The sequence below is a fragment of the Neolamprologus brichardi genome, chromosome 1, assembly GCF_056152115.1.
Source record: "Neolamprologus brichardi isolate AB-2024 chromosome 1, ASM5615211v1, whole genome shotgun sequence".
Lineage (NCBI taxonomy): Eukaryota > Metazoa > Chordata > Actinopteri > Cichliformes > Cichlidae > Neolamprologus > Neolamprologus brichardi.
In genome coordinates, this window is record NC_142104.1 from 22427932 (window position 1) to 22453105 (window position 25174).

At 39.6% G+C, this 25174-nt stretch overlaps 1 protein-coding gene across 3 annotated transcripts in view; it reads left to right on the top strand.

Moving 5' to 3' along the window:
* The window catches only part of kif18a (kinesin family member 18A), a 39267-nt gene extending 22572 nt beyond the window's left edge, over positions 1-16695 (top strand). Inside the window, exons 10-18 of one of the 3 annotated variants that reach the window (XM_035905262.2) lie at positions 3872-4034; positions 4497-4661; positions 5536-5657; positions 5755-6044; positions 7718-7768; positions 12939-13305; positions 15276-15368; positions 15548-15636; positions 15956-16695. In XM_035905262.2, the coding sequence (XP_035761155.1) occupies positions 3872-4034; positions 4497-4661; positions 5536-5657; positions 5755-6044; positions 7718-7768; positions 12939-13305; positions 15276-15368; positions 15548-15636; positions 15956-16089 (1474 nt within the window). In that variant the 3' untranslated portion in view covers positions 16090-16695. Of the gene's footprint in view, positions 1-3871; positions 4035-4496; positions 4662-5535; positions 5658-5754; positions 6045-7717; positions 7769-12938; positions 13306-15275; positions 15369-15544; positions 15637-15955 lie in introns of all 3 variants that reach the window. The other 2 variants (XM_006780259.3, XM_035905264.2) reach the window with 2 other exon arrangements.
* Positions 16696-25174: the final 8479 nt, after the last annotated feature.

Consider the following 25174-nt stretch of genomic DNA (forward strand, 5'->3'; position numbering starts at 1 on the left):
GTGAAATTTATTGCTCAGGACATGAGACTCATCACTGTTATTCTCCCATAGGGTGCAGTTCTAGTTTAAGAAGTCTTCTAGAAATGATGGTGCATGCTGGTTGTTATTTTATTATTTAATAAATAATAATAACATATTTTGTTTATTAGGCTATTAGGGCGGGCAGGTGTAGTGTACTCAGATGGGTTTAGCTAATCTAGAGCTTTAAAAACAAAGCAAACCACCAAAAAAACAACTTTAAATAGCACACAGCATTGTTCAAAGATGAGGTATGAGTTAAGGTGACCACATCCCTACTAAATAGGCTTTTAAATGACATGTAACGAGGATGGTCATTTCCACCTCCATGTGGGTTTTTTTTTTTTCCCTTGGACTCTACTAGAGTAGTTTTGTATCACCTACAGGCCTCCCTTTAAGCTCACTGTCTTCTGATTGGCTACTCCTGTCAAACAGAAGATTTTAACAATAGATAGGGATTCAGGTGCTCATAGTCAGGTAGGTGGGATGACCGTATGAAGGAAGCTCTTTTTGATGTCAGAAATATCTAGGAGTAGAAAAAATGTGAAACAATTATTAGTCTGAAGCCTGAGCTTTTTATTAACGGATTGCTTGCACATGCACTGACTTTGGCCATACACCATTAGCTCCACTTTAAAGACAGCCACATTACAAAAGGTACCTTTGAACACCAGACCTCAGAATCACAGTTCTGCATGAACAGTCGAGCAGTTTTTATGTAGCTGTTGTCTTGCGCCCTGTTTTGCTCTGTGTATTTTCTGATAATCAATCTGGAGCCGATTAAGAAAAGTGGTGTTTAGTGGTGAGACATCCCTATCACTGTCACCTTTCTCCAGTACTTCCGGAGGGTTTCTCAAGGCATTCCCAGTCCAAACAAGATTGTCTAGAATTCCTAAAGCTTTGTTCGGGTTTGCCTTTGGATTTAATCGGAGGCCCTAACAACCTCCACAGGCCCCTTTTTTAAGGAAAAGTGGCTGGTATTTAACTGCAGATGCATTCTGAATGTCTCCACCCCTCATCCCATTCTTAAAGGAAGAACCATGTGACGAAAACTCCTTCTGGCACTTTGCATCTGTAATATCATTCATAGTGTCAGCACGTGGAGCTCCTGACAGTCAATTGCAAGACTCATGTTACTTTATCTAACATACTAGTCTACCTGCCAGTCTCCCAAGCAAAATTCACCTCAGTGATAAACAAGAAGTAAAGATATTTGATTTCCTTCTTTTGGAGAGAAGCAAGTAGTTCCTAAATAAATCTGTGCTGTATATATTTTCCTAGCAGATTGTAGAGGAACACACCCGAACTACTGTGAATGAAGCTAGTAAAATCCACATTTTAATTGTCTTTCAACGGTCACCAGTGACAATTTGTGAAATGATACAGGATGGATTTGTGACGGCAGAAAGTCTATGAAGAGCTTGTCCTCAAGTTTTTCCTAAATATTATCCCAAAGCTTAAATGCACTCTTAAACCAGGAGTGGCACTTTTCATGTATCGCACATGAAACTGTTGCTAAAATAGGAGCAAAGTGACTTTGTTTGGCCCAAGGCAATCCTACACGCTTTGTATGCCGACATAATGTTGGTGTGCAGTGGCAAACACTAGCTGCTGTTTATTTATTTGTATGTGCCTCCATGCGTATATAATCACACATAGGCCTTTAACAGAGTTTTTGAAAGCTGACCTGTCCACAATGTACTGAAAACAAAGTGTGTGAGCCAATGATAGCAGTCCTGCTAAATTTCTAATGAAATGAGTCCAGCCCACCTTGTTTCCCTGATCATTTTTACTTTTAAGCAGCTTGTTTTGTTACTCCCATGAAATGCTGTCCCTTGAAATCTGCGCTTAGGCCTCCTGGAAAACTGTTACTTCCTGGAAAACAGCGCGTCTTCAGTGATGACCTCATGCTGCACTAGTGGGTATAACAAGTCCCATTAAAAAAACATTCCACCCAAATAGCCTTTTTTCCCTCCTCTTTACTGATATACCACTGGTTTAATTGTTGGGATTAAATGTGTAATGTCTAATGTATAGTGTAGGAAATGCATCAGAAAAAGACACAAATACACTTTCTCACAGCATTTAGAGAGAGTTCTTTATTTATTTTTATGGGCTTTTCCCCCCTTTGGATTAAATCTGCAATATTGTACTAGCAGATACAAGCAAATTTAACATCTGCAACATTTCCTTGTGATTATTTACCTTTACTCATCCCTGAGCTACACTCAGTGCAAAGGATATGCATTTTAATAATAATAATAATAATAATAATAATAATAATAATAATAATAATAATAGTGATTGACAGTGTGACAGCAATTAACTGAACTTTCAAAAGAGAGCAGAATAAGTAAAGGGCTCACTTGGCTCTACATTTAAAGTAACTAACTAAATATTTGTTATTATGTGAATTACGATTATTTCTATGCAGACATTTTATCTGTCGGGATTTGAAACTTTTGGCACTGGACAGTTTTGTATTCTGAAACACGGATAAAATGACACAAATATGCAGTTAGTTGGTGTCTCCTGGGACCAAGTTATGCTAGCGCTGATTAAAATTGCTATAATCCACATTAGATAGATTTCTTCTTTAATCTTGAGTCTCGAATGACAGCCGTGCCTCCAAAGCCTTTTTTTAAATGAAATTATATATGCACATTTATTTATTTTAATTTGGAAAAAAAAAATCACATCATCACCATCATTGCATCTAGTAATCTTTCAGGCATTAAGCGGCATCTGTTGGGGTACTTGAGTTAGGGGTAGGGAGGGGGGCAAGGAAAAGCTGAATGAGTCTCACTCCCACACATTTCATTCACTGGCATCAGAATTCACAACTCGCACAGTGAGAGGCTCTGAATAGAGGCTGCACGCTTCTCACACTATTAAAAATTCAGCAGTCTAGCAAGGCCACGACGTCTCCTACGTCACTGGAGTTGCATTGAAGAGTGCAGTCACATTTCAGCGACAGCTCTCCAGCCTTATTTACCTGCATACCTCTGCTATCTCTCCTCCTGAACTAGACATCCCTTTGAATCCAACCTGGACATCACCTCAGCTCTAGTCCAGGAAGAAGCTAAGAATATCTTACGGTCGCAGTGCAAACAGAAGTGGCATGTTGTGAAAGTTAATGATTCGTTTTAACATTATAAGAGATGGCAGTCATCAGATCATATACTTTCATACTTTATTAGCTCTATTACTGCATTTGCTAATGTATCGGACAATAATGACGCAGATTAGATGTGTTGTGAAAATATTACATATCTCGTGGCCTTTTAAGGAGCTATTAGAAACTTTTAAGATCTTTTGGCACTGCAATGTATTGATAGATTGATAGATTTGCCCCTTTACATGTTGCACACACAGCAGCTATTAATCACATTTGGCTCCAAACCCTGTGGTGGTGTTGTTTTATTGCACTGGATTATACTAAGAAGTGTTTCTAATATTTTGCCCCCATTCGTCTATGTGAATCGGAGGGAACCAAAGCAACTTGCAGTGTAATATTTTCCCGAAGCTGCAGCGCCACAGCCTCAAAAATCACGAGCGTCTCTTTGACATTACCAGCAAAACTGAAACCTTTTAGCTTCACACTTGCATTGCAAGCTGTTATCACTCCTGTTATTGATTTTTTTTTCTTTTTCTTTTAAAGGGCAAATCCACATTTGCCCATTAAAAGTATACATTTGTTTATATAGGTTTGTCGGATGATTGAATGAGGGAGACTGACCTGCTCTGACTTTATGTAATTACACACCGAGTGGGTCAATTCATATTGCTTTTAAAAAAAAAAAAGTTTGGCATTTTAAGGCGAAGCTTCTAATGAAAAAGTCTCTGTCTCCAGGGTGTCAGAAACGCTGCGGCGAATCTTCTCGAGCCAAGCCCAAATCAGGCAAGAACAGCTGGATTTGGAGAGACAGCTGAAGGAGAATGAGCTGCGCCAGCGCTACAGCGAGGAGGACAACCTGCAGGTCCAATACCTCTGTGCCAAGGAAAAGACTGAGAAGGTAACTGATGCTTACTCTGCTATCCACAGTTTTCATCATCCCTGCAGAAAAACAGCTGCTGACTCATCGTTTCACTTCTCCGCTCCCTGTAGTTGTCTCAGTCTCTCATTTACGCCACTACGGGAAAGGGTCACTGCTCATCAGTCCCCGGCTCTTTTCTGTCATGTGTGTGTGTCCCAGTGTTAGTCTCAGCTGTGATAGCATTTAAAATAGAAAAGAGAATTCTTAAGAAGTGTTTAGTACCACACCTGTGTACTTGACTATGTGCGTATGTTTTTAGTCTTTTATTTTATTCAAATTGTTGACCCAACTTGTTTCCGACATTGGCTCAAAACCAGAAAACCCCAAAAAAACAGCTTGTTCGCAGCTGTAATTATTCAGACCACGAACACAGTTAATGGTGTGTAATTCTAATACGAGCATAACACAATGCATGTTACCGTTTGATGTTTTTTTCAACAGGCCACTTGTAAGCACGAGCGGAAGATTGCCAGCTTACGGACTCAGCAGCAACACATTTGCAAGCGTTTGAAGGAGGCAGAAACGCGTTTCCTGGAAAACGACGGCTGGCTTCACCGCGTCGAGAACGAGATTAGGTTGTTGAAGTCAAACAATCAAACCTCAGAGGTAAGTTGAACTCGTTGGCCCGTTCAGGTTTTTTTTGGTTCTTTTTTTGGGGGGGGGGTTGGTTTTTAACTGGCGGTACGACCAGAGCGATTCACTGGCAAACATGAATCAACTTCTATCCTCCTTTAATTTTTTTATTTTTTAAGTATTTCTGATCACATTACGCAATCAAGATTGTTAATACTTGTCAGTCTTTGATCAGTAGATCACTACCTACATTACATAACTTGGAAGACAAGTGAGCACGATTATATGAAGAGAAAAACTTTACAATGTGGGTTACATCCGTCAAAACTCACTGCTTGGTGTTTTTTGTTTGTTTATTTTGGAAGGTGGGCTGTGTCTCTACTGGTGTCGTGACTGTCTTTGTTTTCTTCCCATCTGTTCTCCCAGTAATTAGAACCGTGCTCATTTTATTTCTCTAGCTCACTCGTGGATCACTGAAGAGAATAAATCAATACCCTTTACTCATCCCTCACACAGCAGCCAGTTACCTAAAACCATGTCCATGTTATTTTTTTTCTGCTTTATCCTTTCTTCCAGGAACTGACCCAGAACTATGACGCATCCACCTGGTCAAATGTTCTCTCTGCTGTTGTTTCGTAGTTTCTTTACGTCAGAGTTCCCTTTTTTTTTTTTTTTTTATTCCCCATCTTTTTCCCCTCCCGTTCCTTACCCCGAGTTGACAGCTTTTCTGGTGAAACATGGATGAACTTTGTGTCTTTTCCCTAGTATCCTAACCCCCCTGCCATCTTTTTTTTCTTAGTTCTTCTTCTTTTTTCTTCTTCTAATTCTGCCCTCCAGAGTACTTATGTTAGAATGGCTGTTGAGTTGTCACTTCTGCTGTCTGACCTCAATTCTCCCCTTGGTTTAGGTGTTAGAGAAGGAGCTACACTGCCACAGATTGGAGCTGCAGGTAAATGATCTCAAACAACACATCAAGCAGATGGTCAAGCTCACCAATCTGCAGGATCAGGAGAACAAGCGCATGCAAAAGTAGGTTGGGCCAGAGTGAATTCACTCTGAATTAAGTGAACTCTTACTGCGGCGCACCCGGAGAAGTTTGAACGATCGTTTTCCTGCTTCTTTTCAGAATGGTGAACATCTTGCTGCCAGCTTATAGTCGGCATTATTCTGCGCTGCGTGGAGCCGGGCTGACCACAGAAGCTGACGAGACGGACAACCAAGAACTCGAACACCTTGTGCTGAGGGAGAGGGGCGTGGTCTGGGCTGACCAGGAAGGGGCGGGGCCGCAGCAGAAAGGTGGAGGGATTTGTGTGGAGTCACAGGAGACAAATGAGGCAGGAAAAATTGGACTCCGCAGCGAGCTGGCACCTGTCCTCTCTTTCACACATCTGCAATACCACCAGAATAGCCCCTGCAGTAAGTCATCACACTTTTACCACCCTATTCACTCTTTGGCTACTAGGTTGCATACGTGAAGAGGAGGGCATGTAATGCTAATGACCATTAAATATGTTTGTATTTAGTTCACCAGGGAATACAGAAATTATGAACAGCACAAAATCCAGTTGGAGAAATAAGGGGAGATACATTTACCCAGTTCTTCAGGTGTATTTGACAATCTCACTTCTGCCAGAAGCAATCAAAGAGAGCAAGAGAGAAATAAAGAGAAGGGTTTTGATGCTAAATGAGCATGTGTCAGTCATTTATGGGAGGAAAAGTTTTGTGTTATGAAAAGGAAGCTTCTAGGTTTTTTCATCCACATCTTGTTTGTAATTACCACAGCATCCCTTCAGTAAATCCATACAGGAGTTTTTTTTCTTTTCTTTTTTATGCCAGAAGAGTGTTGGGGTGTCTCAAGCTGGATTTACACTAATCAATCAAATAGCCAGTATCAGTTTATTGACTTAAGATACTAAGGTAAGTGCGGACATGTAACATCTGTGTGAAAGGTTTCCAGTTCAGTGCGTATCATTATATGAATACTAACCTTTAAAGAATTCAGTATATTGTGATTTTTAACGTAACATTGTCATTATTTAGTGTAACACATTTTGAAAAGGGGATGTAAGGTTCACATATGTTAATGCTTATCCCGTACCTCCCCAGTTTGTCTTACAATTGAGCGTATCCAGTGTTCGGATCACAAGTTCTTCTGACACCAAGTCTACATGTGTGACACCTAGAAGCAAGTTTTTATTACAGCATTAAATATAAAAATTCAGTCGTGCTATAAGGTAGTTTGGTAAGGAGGAGTGTTTATGGCATTAGTCCAGGTCTATTGTGTATGGCGGGACCCACGAGACGGCACAGTTCATTTTTAACTGTCATCTCTGCATGACCTAGCAGCACCAGGCCCTCGTGACATATAAGCCATGACAGACAGTGGAGCATGAACTGAAGCCAGCCAACAATATTCACTTACTTTGATGGTTGTCTGTTGTTTGTCATGCAGTAAATTTTGACTTGGCTGTCTGCACCGCTGCTTGCATTTTCAGTATCGTATTACTTTTCGTTTTTGGTGACTTTTAATGAAATACACCGACAGTAAAAGGAGGAATCCGATCACTCGTGAATAGCGGCGTTGCAGCCTCTCTCGGGTTATAGTTTCGGTTGTAAATGATTATTAGGTGTTTTTGTACACACGCCAAAACACTTGAAGTTGTTCTTTGGGGAATTCATTATGAATAAAAGTTGGAGGTTTATGCCGCTATTGTTTTCCTGACTTCACATCTCTGCCACATTTGTGCATCATGCATTGGCTTTGACAAAGTTGTTGTTGTTAAAATGTTGTTTTTCCTGCACATTTTACGTTAGCCAGATTGCCTTTTTTTTTTTTCCATGATAGAATCACGATTTGTTACTGACTGAACATCTGCGCTGCCTTCACAGAGAAAATTGGATAAGAAGCGCTCACAAATGTTTCACCTTCGTATTCTTCTTTGTCACGAATGCATTCAGTGAATCATCTCTCTCAATTTTAAAATATATATCCATGTGATTTTACCAAAAAACTTGTGAAAATGTTACATTGTATGAAAAGAAAATTGATCCTTTAGTGTTTTAATGACACTTGAAAGTTTTATTCTCAGGCTCAGAGAGGCACGTGAAAAGATTGTGCAATCCTTCTCCATCACCAAAAGGTAAGTCAGCTCTGCTCTCTGGTTGGTAATTACTCTAAAGCCCCTGCGTACTTGTTAATCCTACTCACCTTTAGTCATTCACCTATTTGTGCTCCCCCTCATCACCTTTTTACCATCAATTACTCAAACATAAATTAACAGACAGTTTTATTTATAACGGAAGCAGAAACCAGTTCGTAAAGTGTGTGGTTTTTTTGTTTTTTTTTAATTAATTACCATGTAAACTGGAAATTGATGTGTTCGCCTTCATTTCTACCTTGCTGTGTTTTATTTACCAGACATGTTTTTAGCCGTTTAGCTGTGAAGAACTTGTTCAGAGCCGTAAAATACACAATAAAAATCAGACACGTAATATAATGTGATTTATAGTTGCGCCGCTGACCCTCTGTCCCGGCCAAAAGTTGAATAATGAAATGAGGTGAATGCTCACAAGCTGTTTTCTAGAGGGAACTCTGTACATGCAGAGCCTTTAGGGGAAAGTCACACAAAAATCTTTGTGAAATATGGCTGTTCAAATTGCCTGTAATGATATTTACTGCAGGTGGTCTACATTTCATTGAAACTTATTGTGGGAAATGTTACGTCTGAAGAAAATACTTCTGCCAGATGACCAGAGTTTCTTGAATGGAAATGAAATATGGAGGCATCAGGGAGTTTGTCACCACCTCTATTAAATTTCCCTGCAATATATTGTAATAAGCGAGCTCTGATAGCGCACCGACTTGTTTTTCTGATATAAAAAGCTCCACTCTCTGCATGGTCTGTCTGACCATGACTAGTCTTTATACTTTGCTGGTCAAACAAGGTTTTATTGTTCTTTTTTCCATTTGCTCTTATTAGTTCCACATAGCAGCACCTTTTCCTGGACTAATGTCTGCACACATGCTGCATTTGTTTGACTTAAATGGATAACCTTTGCCTTTTAATGCTTTGTTAGACACAACCAGAAAACTGTGGGTACATCTAATGGAAAAACTCCAATGGATACGGTTATCTTTCTTAATTGACCATATAACGATGCACATAGCAATGAACAAAAAACAGGAATTTTAGGTACATTAAAGTATCTCGAACCACTAAAGTCACTAATCCGTCAGTGCATACTCGCCAGATCCTTTGGGGCGTGGCTTGTTCTGGTGCATTACACAAACGGCCGATGGGATCAGGGTTTCGGGAGTCCCAGAGAATACTTGGACACTGTGTTGCATGTCTTTGGCTTTTCCTGATGTGGCAGGCTGTATTATTTTCCAGTACGCAGCGGTCATCTGGGAGCGTCGCTGCAAAGGGAGGGGATTGAGCTGGGCCTGCAGCAGTGTTTGGTTTGGTCCACCAAGTAGTAACCTCTGAGGCAGAAAATGTGAACAAGAACACAATCATAGTAACAGATACAGGAAGTTTTTAGACTTAACCTCGAGTACTGCGAGTTAGTAAAATGGACGTCACTGCTGTGTTTGTGTCTTTCTGAAGAATTTTAGTAGTAGCCAAGTAATGTTATGGCTTACATCCATCCACTAAAAGCAGCATCAACCTCAAAACCCAGGTTTCTCAGCAGGACATTGCTTTGTGAAGAGATGATCATTGGGCTCCACATCACCTGCCAGTGGATTTAATGTTCTGACCGACAAGTAGAGGTGTGCATGCAAGCCTTTTTGAGACTACCAACAGCTTGATTAGCACCACTCATATGACACATCATATGAGTGGTGTAATTTGGGTGCTTAGTAACTGCATCACTATTTTTCTTTCATTTGTATCATGTACAGTTTGCAATTTCATCTGGGTTAACTTGCACTCACTGACGCACACTTGCATCCTTCAAAAACAACTCTGCCCATCTTGGATTCAATCCAGAGGCAATAGTCGTACATGCATGTCATATATGCACACAGACACACACACACGTGTTATATACACACAAGCGCTGCAGTGTTAATCAGCTGTGCAAAAAACATTTTTCCAGTTTACTAACATAATGATACAGAGATGAAATGGTACAGGTTTTTAAGTTAAGGTGGCTTATTTTTAGCATTCAGACATAGCGCTCTGATCTTCTCATGGTGCTGTTTGTCAGTCCCTCACTGCTTCCTCGGCTCTTAATGGAAGTCACTGCAGCATGTTAAGAAAAATAGCTCCACCCTGCAGCTTGCAAAGCCAATCAAATTTCATCGGTTTTAGAGAGGGTTGTGGTTTCAAAGGAGCGTTAACTCTTTGTGGAGTGCTTTATAGCAGCAATTTACACAAACGTGATCACAGTAAAAGAGACTTTCAGCCTTTTACTGTTAATAATTATAAGACCACAGATGCATTTATTAATAGTAATGTGATTTTTCATTCAGCTATCTCCCACTGCCTCCCACAGGCTGTTCTTTTTATATCTTTCTGTTCGATCTTGTTTCTAAATTCTCCCATCTACTCTTTTTTTTTTTTTTTTTTTTTTACCCCACCCGTTAGATCCTTTCTTCTTCAAACATCTTTCAGTGTGCCCCCTCCCTCCATTCTACCTTTCTTTCCCTCCTACCCTCAAATGTTTTTCTGTGTCTGTCTAGCATCTAACCCTCCCAATCCCTCTTGAGCTTCATTCATGAAAATGCAGATCCACAGCAGGGCAGGAAAAAACGTCAACAGACGTAAACTCCCCTGCTCCACCAACCAGAAAAGGCGCACTATAAAAAACAGGCAGCAGCAACCAGGCGACCCTAATTCAGTGCAGCCTCCACCAGAAATAGCAACTCATGCATGTATTAATCCCCTACAAGCCAAAAATATGTGATTGAAGGAACTCTGCTGCCATTTATTGCTGGGGACAACTTCAGCCACAGGAAAGGTCTATTTATCACCGTTTCCTCACTCTGTGTGGTGTCTGAAGTCTGACTCACATTTGCTAAATATTGCATTTGATATTTAGGGGAATGTATAAATCAGTCATTCACCTTTGCATTTAGTGTTCTCGCTTCCTTTATGTGCTGGCTTCTTTCCCTTTTAGCCTCCTCCCTCACCACTACCACACTGCTACAGGAAATGCCATGAGTGTAACTACTGCTAATGGGATGCAGACACCTTGATTTAACCTCATTCTGCGATGGAGCCTGTAAAAGTTTTTGTTCTTGCTGCTGTGTTTAAATGCACCACTGCAACATGGATATACATCAATGTGACAAAAACGTGCTTCAGAAAATATCATCTGTATAAACATACTTGATATAAAATAATATACAATTATTTTATATAATGGGGGGGGGGGGGTGACCATATTTGGATAAAAAGGTGGACCATATTTGGATATTTAGTCGAATTCACATCAGCATTCATTTCAAGGTTGAGTTTCAGAGTGAATGAAGTACTACACAATAATGGTTAATATAACAGCAAGTAACCCCCTGAAACAACTCACTAACTGGTCAGGGATTGCGCTTTTTTCTCCCTAAACAGTCTCTAGGCCCATATTGACTGAGGTTTTAGGAGTCACTCTGCCAGCGAGCACCATCAGCCATCCTTGGAGGGCTAATTTCTGGTTGATCTAAACCCAATTGACCAGAATCTGACACATTTAACCCTTCTTATTAACTAAGTATCATACAGGCCACTTCAACTGTTAGGAAGAACCTAATGGGCTTTCACCCAAATTGTGTTCAAGGTGAGGTCATTGTCATACTTTCTGACAAGAATCAGTACTCCTCTTCGAGCATTGGTCAGGTTTTCTCATAAAATACTACACGTTTTCTCAGAATGTAACCTTAAATCAATTTGTTAAAAACAAAGCAGAGCAACACCAGCAGTTGTAGCTACTGTTATGTGTTTAAGATCCACGTTTTTAATAACAATGCACGCCTCAGTTTTGACTTTGTAGAGTTAATGTTTACAAGGTGGGAACTGTGCATAATGGCTCCAACACCAGTGATCACATTTTTAGTGTAACTTAAGGGAACGGACTAATTCCTCTGTTGTGACATTATTTAAATTGCACTCTTTAGCTCAGGGCTTACTCTTAAGTGCGTATAACTGATAGAGTATTGGGGACTGCATCATTTGGGAAGAAATGTGTTTACCGTTAAAATGGTTTAATTTGCTTTCACTTCCAAGGCCCGCAGTTGTGAGGAACACATTGATAAGAAAGGTCGAAATAATGTCAGCTTATTAGTTGTTGCCAGTCATTTCTCAAGGACCAAATGTGGGGCAGGCCACAGGCTTGAATTATTGTCTAAGAAGTGATACAAAGGTCTATTGACAAAACAGTCAACAAACACAGTAATCGTCAAAGGTACACTCAGTTGCTAAGTGTCGATCAAGTCCATACGGGGGGATAACCTTTCCGTGCGCTTCCACGTGTGGAAAATGGTCGAATGACGCTGCAAAATGTTCTGTTCTAAAATATAAATAACCTATTGCAGAGGTGGTTTTAATACTGTTAGCAAACATTGTAGTCACGGAATAAAATGGGGACATTGCTGACATACATCCTCTTCCATCATGTGACCTGCTGACAACACATGCGGCATCTGGAGCAATAAACTCTGGATACACAGTGTGTGCATAGGAAATGAATTCAGGAAACAGGAAGCAGTATACAGGGGCATTCCACTTTAATTTTTTCCACTTTCTCAGTCCAGGTTTGACCATCTGTGACTGTTCAAATATTAGTTTTTTTGATAAGAATCCATATATAAAATGGGTTGGTCCTAACAGTCATTGAAATGGGTTGGTCTCAACAATTTTGAGAAATGCTTTGTAAAAAAAAATGGACCAAATAGGCAACAAAGTTAAAGTTTATTTTAATTATTTTCATTAAGAGTTCCAACAGTTTTTTGAAAAAAATCAATCTGCTTTCAAAGGGCTGTGTGGGTGTGTTTTGATTAGCACTGACAATGCCATGCATAAGCAACCAACCCGCAGTTTTCATCAGAATCTGATCAGATATTTTCTGAGTTGATAGATTGATACAACACGCCTTTTTGTTTTCTTTACTGAGTCTGGGCGCTTTTAAAGATATCAAAAAAGATATCAGTAAAACAGAAAAAACAAATATATAAATAATTAGATTTGTTTTAAGAAAATGTTAGACCCCTGATAAAAATAAGAGCAGCCATTATCTTTCCTGTTGGTGGGGAAAAGGTTGTTTATTATTGTGTCTTCTGATTTGGACTGATTTTACTGCTGCTGTTTGGTTTTCCAGGCAAAGGAAATCAAACAGATGTGGCACAGGAATCACTTCCCAGAATGCCCATCAGGAGAAATTTATCTGCGTTACTCCCACCGCAAAGCCCCCGCACAGTTGCTGTTAGCCAAGAATTTGAGGAGGACATGTTTCCTCTCCAGTGCACGCCAGAACCATGTCAAAAAACCACCCAGGCCCAGCTGCCAAGCTCCTCCAGTGCCATCGATCCAAACATGACCTTTGAAGTTACAGACAATGAAGACCAAGCTGCAAGTAACGCAACCATCATAATAAGCAGCAGTAGTCCGTGTCAAGCATCAACGTCCACAGACGTCTCGGGTCAACCTAACAAAGCCATGGAGGGGAATCAGATGACCACCAAACGGTAAAATAAAAAAACAAAAAAACTTAATTTTAACTGCAAATGTTTGTTTCAGCTGTTATCTATGCTTTCAGTGAGTGTATCTTACAGTAGAGCTTAATTTTTTATTGTATAAGACAGCAAAACAACTTCAGCATTCGTGCTATGGCAACTCCCTGGTGCAACATTTCCACATTAGGTTTTTGCACAGTTTGCACACGATTTCTCTTGCTAGTCTTGAGAGAGAGCTGAAAAAATACTTGATCTATAACCCCTTTATTCATCCACCAAACAGGTTTTCTCAACACGAGCTGGTAATGTTACAAAAACAGAAGCAGAAGCACAGTGGGTTAAACTGTATGAGTCAGACTCTTAACAGAATTAGTTAAACAAATTACATGTTTAAAAGCTGGTTTAGAAGTACTAATGCAGCCTTTTAATTCTTTCCACAAGATCTTTAAAATCATCCACTAAATGTTTCAAAGCACACGGTAACTAAACCACCCACAACTGGTAAATCCTTCAAACTTTAATCAAAACAAGATGGAGAGTAGAGTTATTCTCACCAGCACCAAGTCTTCAGAGTGGAACATTGGGCAAAGAGGCTTAAGTCAACTGAGCTGAGCAGTGACCTTGTGTCTTCGGCTGGAAGTGCCAAACAAAATGAGAATCGTTCTTATTTGTTGGATAAATTTGTTCCTGACCAACCTCAAAAGCAAAACGCATCACCTCAAACAATGAAATGGCTCCACAAACAATCTGCCTGGTTTCAAAACATCTTCACTACAGCACAAATACACTGCATCATGACAAGCTGCTCTTTCCTCAAATAATAAATATCATTGCTAATCCAGCCTTTAAGAGAGCACTTACCCTCCAGCTGCTGCTTGTCCAGAAACCTCAAAGGAAAATGACAGCAAGAAAAACAGGCAAACTAGATGGAGGAAAAAGACGAGAGCTTTACGTATGGTTAATGGAACATCCACAATTAATTTGCCATGTATGAACACCTTAATAAAAGCAGCACATTCTGGTATGCATTAACACAACATCACAATCTTCCCAGCTGCAGACCTCGTTGTAAATTCACCCCAACGTCAGACTGTGCAGTGTTTAGTAAAACTGCTAGATGTCAGACTCTACAGGCCTCAGTTAGCATGTTAGATGTTAAAGATCACAACAGTACAATTAGAAAAAGACTGAACAAATATTACTTGTTTGACCAGAACAAACCACAAGGCTTGTGGAACAATGTCCTTAGAACAGCTGAGACAAAGTGGCGAACTTTGACCATTATGCAGAAAGCTATATTTGGCGAAAAACAAACACAGCATATTGGCACAGACACCTCGTACCAGCTGGCAAGCATGGAGGGGTGATGATTTGGGTTTGTTTTAAAGCCACACGACCTGTTCACCTTGCAGTCACTGAGTCAACCATGAACTTCGAAGTATTCTTGAGTCAAATGTAAGGACATCTATGTCAGCTAAAGCTTGGCCAAACTGGGTTAAGCAACGGGACAATGATCCCAAGCACAACAGCAAATCTCCAACAGAATGACTGAAAAGGAAAAATCACGGTGTCGCAACGGCCCAGTCAAAGTCCAGACCTCAACCTGAAATGATGCAAAAAGACCCTAAGAGAGCTGTGCATAAATGAAAATCTGCAAACCTCAATGAACTGAAGTGATGTCGTAAAGAAAAAGAAAGATCCGTTTGCCACAAGATTACAGAGTCCTGTTTAAAAAATGAGCCACACCCAACCAAAAATCATTGATTTACTGTTGAAGATGAGGTAGGATGCTCATTTTGCATAAGCCAACTTTATGACAGCAAAGTTGGTATATCCAAATTCTGATTGCATGCACACCAGATATCAAGCTGAGAAATACACAACAAAAATTAAGATAGGTGAGGTGGATTTGAAGGGAAATGTGCCAAACAGTGAAGTCCAAATAGCAGACATGTCATGTAACATGAACCTTTGCTCTACAGACAACAGATCGCACCGCTCCAAGAAGCAAGACGCACCAACCCGACCTACATGAGTATGACGTCTGCTGCACAAGGGAAGCGAAAGTTTAACTGGTAATGTACCTCTCTGTGTTTTTGGCCAATTAAGCTCTTAAAGCTGTTTAAAATTGCCACAAAAGTGACAACTTAACAGACATTTCTGACAGGACAGTGCTGAGTTTCTGGCCCTGATTACGTTTTCTGTTTTTCTTTCGTTTTTTTTCTCTCTTTTTTGTTTTTTTGTGCTGTAGCAGCTTCAGAGAAGAGTTAACACATGCAGCAAAGCGCGTAAAGAAAGATTCCTTGGTGGCCCAGAGGCCACTCAGAGTGCATCGTTTTGTTGGTAAGTGTCAAAACAGGACATGCACAAACACACATTGTAAAGCCAGAACATTGAATGCCTGACCCAGCAAATGGTCACAGTGTATATTGACACCAGATATTGCTTTGAAAGACCAAACGCATTTATTGACTTGTGCATCTCTCTCATAACTCCAGAATTAATTCTGCTCTACATGTGAACCAGAAGGATGCTTTGATTTCATCACATTACATATGAATTTAGTGATCAGTAACCGAATGCTACTGAGATCCATCGGGAATAGAGGAGTACAGTTTTATTTATTCTTGACCATATCGTCTGTTTGGTGTTTCTTCCTCAGGTTCAGAGAACAAGCCTCGGAGAGTTGTGAGGAGCGTTTCTGAAGGATATCTTAACCTCATTGAACCGCAGAAACCCAAGTCCATTTTCTATAAAACATCTCAGCAGCTGAAACGAGTGGCTAAACGCATGTGAGGCAGCACTGAGCTCAAGTCATATTGCCTATAAAAACACTTTCGACCCCGCGCCTTTTCCATCCTCATTGGTGTTTTTAGAAGATCTTTTTTTTTCTCCAAAGCTTAGAAGAAAGTGCTCAATCGTGCAGAAATGCTAAATGTAATTGTATAAAAGTTCTACTGAGTCACGTTTTATTTCCTTACAGCCTTGCACTGAAGTGAACTTTCACTTGTACATAAGCATTGTATGGGCAGTTGTAGAATATTCAGATTATTCTTGATTTGTATTAGTTTGGAGCCTTCCTTTGGATTTTAACCTGTATTATTAAAGTTATGTACACACTAACAGCAAAAAGAAAAAAATGGATAAATCACTGTGTGTCCTGTAGATATTTTTGTGCATTATGTACTTTGATCTATTTTCAAATGGTGATCACCTTTTAGGTGACCACATTAACCAGGGCAGCTAATAACATCGAAACTGCTCGACTCTGAGCTGTTTGTGTTTCTTATTTTTATCCTGTACAGGTAATAACATGGGTTTATAGATATTTCATAATAAAAGTGCTTGTAAGAGAATCTGTGGTTTTTCAATAAAAAGATCCTTTTCACCAAAAAAAGTAAAAAAGAAAGTAATATCTGCTTTTTGTGCCATTGATGCTGCGCGTGAATGTGGTTCTCAATGACGTTTCAGTTACGAGATGTTCCAACACTAAGTAAGTGACATCAGACGGCCTCAGAGAAGGTGAAAAATACAATGGCAGGCAAAATTGAACTGAGCTAGGAGTGAGTCACACATAACTCTTATTGTCTTCCTATAACATTCATATGCTTTTAGGAAAGCATCGCTGGAATCACGATCTCTGTCTTTACAGATGAAAGTACTTTGGTGTTGTGTTTGGGTGTTTTTTGCTCTGTTTGTTTTTTTTGTTTTTGTTTTTGTTTTGTTTTTTTTTTCATTTTTGTTCAATTGCCAAAAATATGTTTAAAAAGAACACATGGAAAAGGGGGCAACTGCCAGACCATTTACAAGTAAATTGTCCTTCAAAGCGTAACACAATAGTCACATTGTTACTGTTTGGGAGTATTGGCTGTAAGGAAGACAATGCACAAAGTTAGGCTGCACTCCAACACCAAGGTAGGCAACTTAATTCAGGCTTCATACAAGTAAGGCAAATATGTCAAAGTGCCTCTCACATGGGGTTTAAGGACCACTTGCAGCAAGATAAGGCATTCAACCATATGCACAGAGAGCACAGAACGGCCCTAGCATGGATTTGAACAAGGGACCTTTGTGCTGTAAGGGTTAGGGTTAAATCACAGGATCAGAGAATTACGTTTCCTTACTGAAGAGGTCTCTCTGGAGCATTTATAAATAAATAAATAAATCTAACAGCTGCAAATAGGCATGTAAAGCAAAGCTGTCTGTAAATGTTGATATATGACTACTTTTTTCTTTCATATTTGGGCCATCAAGCTTTCTGCTTATGTCAATATAGCTGCTGATTTTCTTTATACTGAGCAAAAGATCCCCAGGAGGAGAAACAAATCACTTTGGTGTTGCCTCATACATAAAAAAAAAAAGTCTTTTTCTTATACAGAAGGTATGTTAGAGTGATAGTGGTCAATAAAGGAATCATGGTGGACTGCATTGAAAAGAAAACTACTTATCAGTTTACTGTCATGCACTAATTCATTGTAGGCCTCTCTTTTGTGAAACCAGCTCCCAGTTTGAATTCAGCACAGACACCCTCTCTACTTTTAGGATAAGACTTAAAACTACTTTTTTGATAATGCTTATAGATAAGGTGACCCTGAATTTTCCCTTAGTTACACTGTAATTGAAAATGCAATAGGTTTCTTCTTGACTCACTATTGTTAGTGCTATCAGCATTAATCTCGTTAAAATGACGTTAACGCCATAACCGCATTGACATGGCAGATTTCCGTTAGCGAGTTAACGCGGATTGCCTCGTGCATGGGGCTGCATGGCGCCAATGCGTTAGCGCTGTGCAGCGCCAATGCACTGTAGGCTATTTTCAGCTTGGTTCTGTACTTGGTCATTTTCTCACTTTTTAAAATGATGCACATGTTTTGCAAAACCTGTAAAATCGTTTCCTAAATTGCTTGTGTTTTCTTTATTTGTGTCGAGCTCTCTGGAGCACAGCTCTTTTAAACAGCTACAACTAATGAATAAATTGTTTAGCTAAGAATAACAGATAAATGAGCTTAAAGTCATAAAAAACAAATGGCTGAAATAGATATGTAACAGAGAGACTCAGGATTAAAGTAAAAACGAAACAAGTATCCAACGTTTGTCACACCAGTTTTTTTAAGCTAAATACAGCACAGATATATATATATATATATATATATATATATATGTATATGTGTGTGTGTGTGTGTGTGTGTGTGTGTGTATATATATATATATATATATATATGTGTGTGTGTGTGTGTGTGTGTGTGTGTGTGTGTGTGTATATATATATATGTGTGTATATGTATGTATATATATATATATATATATATATATTTATTTATTTATTTTAAATTAAGAGGCATACATTGCAATATACTTGAGCATGGTCTTATAAGAAGCTACTTTTTTTTCCTTTTTTTTTTGGAAAGTACTGCTAAACGCCACTTTAAAGTTGTGCCTTGAAGATATTTTGGGCTTCCCTGTGTTACATTTTTAGACTGATGAAATGTGGTGAATCACTGGGAACAGGCTTCTGTTTGAAATCTATACTAAAAACCAAAGACAAAAAAAACCCCCAAAAAACTGCTGGATCTATTATGAGGGTGGGACCTCATTGCTCTGTCTGGAGAGAACTAGACTTGTCACTTTGAATTCAGTCTTGCAACTTTCAGTGGCACAGCATTCGGTGTGATCTTTATTTTTAGCTCAGGAGCTCAATGCATATATCAGCACTGTACTGCGCAAGCACTGACACCCTCTCATGCTCTCATTCACAAGAATCTCTTCATTGTGTGTGTGTGTGTGTGAGAGAGAGAGAGAGAGAGAGAGAGCGTGTGCGCACACAAGGAGGCAGGTTCTGGCTAAAGTTTATTAACTTTCTCTTAGCCAATGGGACGCCTTGTGCGTTTTTCCTGCTGACCAATGGGACAGATTGAGAGGTTGGAGGTGGGTGTTGCTTAGCAACTGCAGGTAGAATCTCAGATCATGTCGGACCCATTGTTTTATCTCGCCTCCCTGAGAGACATTACATGCTATGTGTTGTCATTTGTTAGTAAAAGACACCCCTGTGCAAATGCGTCACAAAGTTGTTAACTCTATTTTTGTTACTGTTAAACAAAGATGGCAGGGACTTTAATAGCATTTTGCCCTCAAGAAGGAGTGCTTTCGTTTCTTTTCTTTCTTTCTTTCTTTTTTTTTTTGATTGATTGCCATCATGTTACCACCAGTACCTGTCTTAGTCTCATCACCAGACTGACTGGAGCACATACAGAGGAATTTAGATTCTTCTCCTTTATTCATTGCTCCTCATTACAGGCATAATAACCTTCAGTGAACCTCATGCAGAGTCAGAGGTGAGTGATTAAAAGCAGACAACAGACAGGGCTGCTCAAAGCAAAGATGCTGGCTGTCCATGAAACATTTGCCTGTGAAGCATTTGCCACATTTAACCTGCAACACCCCCCCCCCCCAAGACACCATCTCACACACACAAATCACAGATGCATTTAATATGATCCTTGATACATTTCTGATTGGAAACCTTCTGTCTTGTTTTGGCTGCCATTATATGAGCAGCAGAAAGAGTTGCAGACCACTCAGTATAAAAGCAAACCGTATGATCTCTCCTGCAATGTTCCTGACTCCCACAAGGCCACACGTCACAGCTGTGAACTTTTCGCCCCCTGTCTTATTAGATGACCTGATATCTTAAAGCAATATGTCAGAGTGGAGCGCTGACCACCAGTACTGTCTGTCCTTTTTTGTTTTGTTTTTGTTTGTTTTTTTACCACTAATCTTTTTTTTGGCTTTTGTTTTTCCTCTGTTGGCCCTGAATCACATGGCTGTGACACCTGGAGGGGGGGGGGGGGCAAGAAAAAAAAGAAACTTTCATTCATTCAATTTTTTTCATTTCTTTTTTTGAGACAAAAACATAGCATAAGAAAAGCACCAAAGGTTTGCGTTTGCTCGTTGGCCCGTCCCGTGATGCCTAATGCAAATATTTAAATGGGGTTTATGGAAATTCCTGGGATGCACCCAGGTTTGGCATGTAAAACAGGGATGTGAACATGGTTGTTTACACCATGCACATTTGTGTCCAGTAAATCCCACTGTGGGAAGCAAAGGAACAGAGATTTAGCAACACAATAAACTCGCCTGTATTGTTTGTTGAAGTGTAGCACATTTGGAGACGTGCTTCGGTTCAAAAGGTGGTTTGGTGTAGTACTCTAGACAAGGTAAGAGTTTATAAATGTATTCATCAGGTGCTCTGAAAATTGTGAGTTTGATCATTTGTTTAGGTTGTTTATCCAAGACTGCACTCTGGCTACTCCAGTGTGAGCATTTAGTGCTCTTCTCTCTTTCATTTGAATGGGTCCTCTTGGTTTAATTGTAGGCACTATTGCACTATTTTAAAACATTTAAGGGACTAAGCAAGTTCATAAACGGAACATTGCGCTGGACACATTACAAAGTGCTGGGGTTTGAGAGCTGCTGATTTTGTTGACTTAGTAAAGCCTGTCGATTGATCATGTTGGAGCACAGAGAGGGTGATGGTGATAAGTGCAGCAGAGATTTATCTGATTTTATTTATATATGGTTATGTGTTTGTAATCTTCGCTGATCACCCAGCAGTTGCAGAACCGTTTCATTTCTGACTGCATTTGATTCAGCCAGCGTATTTTGCGAGGAAAAGAGAGAGAAAAAATATGTGGCAGCAAATATCTGGCTCTCTTTATCAATACACATCTGACTGTTGACAGGACCTTGTGCGGTGGTAATCGTGAGGGAAGGGGAGGGGGAGGATGGGTGAGATTTACAGTTTCCTTTACCAGGTAATGTCTCCTGTTGTGAAACAATGTGACAGAAAATCAGTACATCTGTGATGGCTCAGCAGTGTTCTTTGCCCCTCTACATTCTCCTCCAGGAGCTTATCCAAAGCTCACCTCAAATGTACTGTATGTAGCCTGTGGATGACTCATCCTCGGGAGAATGAGCTGCAAGGTGCAGGTAGCCTTGCAAATAAACATTTCACGATTTGCAGCGTCTTCTGAAGTACTTTGCTGACTTAAAGTCTTATCCTGCAGACTGCAAATACAAACTCTGACAAACCAATTCTGCCTCATTCTGTCTGTGAGGCACACCGTGTAAAATGTCCTGTGGTGTTGATGTGCCCCTTCAGTGTAACACATGTGACGTGTACATCAGTGAAATCCTGACACAAACACGCACAGAGTTGTGGATTTTTTTCTCCTTTTTTGCCATTTTGTTTATTGAAACAGAAAATTTGTCATCATTGCAGCAATTGCCATGGAGACAGGGTTTCAATCCCAAACCTAGTGGTATTATACACTGCATGAGTGTATGCTCATTACCGTTTACCGCAACTTCCAGGAAGACTGCACGCTGGGTGGATGGGTGACTCCGCCTCTTTTGGAGGGTTGTGGAACATGCGTCCATTCAAATCATCTTCGATTCCCGGCAGCCTTTTACACACGCACTGTTCCCCTAAAACATGTAAAATTCTCCCTTGTTTATCGTTTACTTTGCAGCATCCTGTTTTTCTGTCATATTAGCGGATACGGTTCCTACCATAAAGTTTATCACTGATGACCAAGCAATGGGAGCCACTGTGCTGTGATTTAATTTTAATTGTACTGCATTAAAACATCGTTGACTGCTTTAGGCTTCGTCCAGATTTGGTACAATTAATATTAGGCTGCGCCGTCAAAGAGTAAGAATGTGCCACCCAACAGCTAGACAGCATTCACTTTTAATGTTTTGGACCTGTCATGTTTATGTGTATGAGCATGTTTGAAATGTTGATTCTAAAGCCAAGACCAGGTTTGCCATGTCTGATGGCAATAAAACAGAGCAATAAGATGGAGTTAGTCTGCTATCAGTTTCCAGTTGACTGGGATCAAATTGTCTGTTTGTGATAATATTAGCTGTGAGAAATCAGTGAAAAGGTGTTGCCATCTGTTGTCATCTACATACGTATATAGAGTCTAGCCAGGACTTTATATTCCTCCAGAAATACTGATGTAGTTGCTGCAGGACAGCAATTTAAACGCAAATTGTCATAGGAGCTTAGAAACCTGGTTTATATAGGAATATAACCAGGACAAAACCAGTTTGCAACCGAATTGACTTCCCTGCTGCAAAGAGACGCATTGCAGACAATTTGTGCTCATTCGCGGAGACTGACTGTAACGTGTTGACAATCTGTTTGTATTTATAAATCTGACTGCAATTATTTCCAAAAATTCACCCATCTGTCATGATTGTGTGACTAGGAATGACCCATGCAATCAAAATGGGATCAAAAGTGCTCACCAAATGTGAAAAAATTGAAAGCAATCACAGGACAGCCACCAATTTTTCTAAGCAGGCTGCCATCTTATTTTCACTCTAGTGTGACTGAGCTAATATTTACTGCATCTAGTACACACAATGTGGGCCTGACACTTTTATATTCTCATAAATTATCTTGTAATCTACAATATAGACCAGACAACTTTAATCTTAACCGAGAATCCCCCGTCTGAGTATCACCAGTAAACACTCAACAGCCACACTGCCCATTTAGTAAAAATATATGTGCTCACACAGGCTGGTTAAAACAAGCTTGTGTTAAGATTACACTGGCCTTCCCCCTGCAGGTGGTTCTTGCAGGGGGAAAGCCAGTAGCCTATAGTCTCAATACAACACCACGGGCCATTTACACTTCCTGACATCCTTTTTATCGAACAACGGAGCAACTTTTTATTTGGGTTTAATTGGTTTTGCTTCAAATAAAGTTAGAGCCACATCCATGTTACACCCACACAGGTGTTTTCACTTTCTTTGCCTGATTAGAACTCCTCTCAGGACTGTGTGGGTGTGTACAAACTGCTCGATTCACATTCGTATCACTCTACTGTTGGTTTCCTTGCACTTGTTATGTTAGTACAACTTAAAGCCTTTAACATCCTTATTACTCTCACACTTGTTTCTCCTTCAGTATTAGGGTGCACATGATTGTTGCAATGTTTTAATTATATTTCATCTGCATTTTCTAGAAATACGAGACACATTATTATTGGGAACATAATATCTCACCAGTCCAATCCCAAATGACAATCTGATTGTTATTTGGAGTAAACTGATGAAGGTTTTGTCAGGTTTATCTTTGGCTGGAGGGCTGCAACAAAATCATAGGTGCTTCCTTATTGAAAAGTAAAGTTGTTATGTAAACAGCTAATAACAAATCTATAAATATATGTTTTAAAACAGTACCTCCTGCTGATGATTCCTATCTTCCTGAGGTTATCTTCATGCAAGAAACAAGATCGATATTGGTTTTGAAGCTTCAGTGCAAGCTCTTTCATGTTTTGTGTATTTTCTAAAGCCATAAGTTACCATGTTTGGATGAGAAGGTGGATTGCTAAGTGATCAGCTAACTAGCTGGCTTGGTTGGCAGCTGCATGCATACACTGCACAGATGTGATCCACCTGCTAATTGGTGCTCAGGTAACAGGTTTGTAAAATAGAGGAACTCTGACTCACCACAAATGAAGCACAGATTTCTTGGATGTCTGTACCACATAGAAAGCGATAATATAAGTTAGGCAAATCTTTAAAGTGAACCAAAAGCACATTCACATACATGAGGTATAAAAATAATTTAATCCACTCTGAGTTTTTATGAGATAGGGGCTGCCATTTTTATTGATTGATTTTTTTCATTTTGTGCAAAATGTAAAATTTCTGTAAAATGTTAATTCCGTTAGGTTGGACATTTGAACATGTTAGTCCTCTTAGAACCAGCCTAGTGGGAGGTAGAGGAACAGCAGTTTTGGGGCCTTTTGGTTTCATTTTTGAGGTCTGAAGGTAACTTCTTGATCAATCTTTGTCAGTCCCCATAGACTGCTATGTTACAGAGTTAAATGTTAAATTAATTCAGAGACCTGTTTGTCTGTGTACACCTGTCCAGGCTGCACTCACTCTCATATCTTAAAGTTCAGAGAGTAGAATGATATGTAGTCATTTATACCAATGCTAGCTAATATTTTTAATATTACAGTGTGATGTGGTGTTGGTGTTGCATTGTGGAGATTTTGTGTTGTCAGAGGCTCCAAAATTTTCACATTGTCTTTCCCTTTGTTTGTTTACATAGCATTACTTTAACACAAAGTCTGGGAGCTGATCCAGAATATTGCCACACAATACACATGTAACCCAAAACCTATTGAACCTATTAAGCAAACTATATTAATCCAAGCAAATGTGCACTTACTGAGTGGCTTTTACTAACCTGTTCTCACTACTAAACCTTGATAATGCTTTGGCAAGAACCATGGCATCACATTTTAACCCCATTTGGGTAAATGGAAGACTGTTGTGGTTAACAATGAAAAAAATGTTAAATTTAACCAATATCAGGACCTCTTCGTAAACCTAACCAAAATGTTTTATTGCATAAACTTAACCAAGCAAGCATAAATGACAACAACGACAGACCAGCATTCTGGAAATCAGTGAAAGCTTATAAGACCATACCGTTTATACTTTTATTTATTTGGAAGCATGAGTTTATTGTGAAGAAAAGTAAAAAAAATTATCAATCAGATTTTTCTTTACAGTTGCCTGCAGATCACAAAAACCTTAGTTCTCACCTCCTGCATTAAACTTTTCTAACGGCCGTTATGGCAGTGGATGAACAAAATGAACTGCTCATCAGAAACTACCCTCCTCTTCTAAATGAAAATAATATATAAATAGAGATGCTGTTTGTGTGCATGCATGTGATTGCTGTCTGCAGTGAATGAACTTCATTACTATTAAAGTCTGTAAGTGCAGTCCTACATCCAAAGGACGGTTGTCTATGCACCGGTTGTGCATAAAATGGGACTTCAGCATGAAA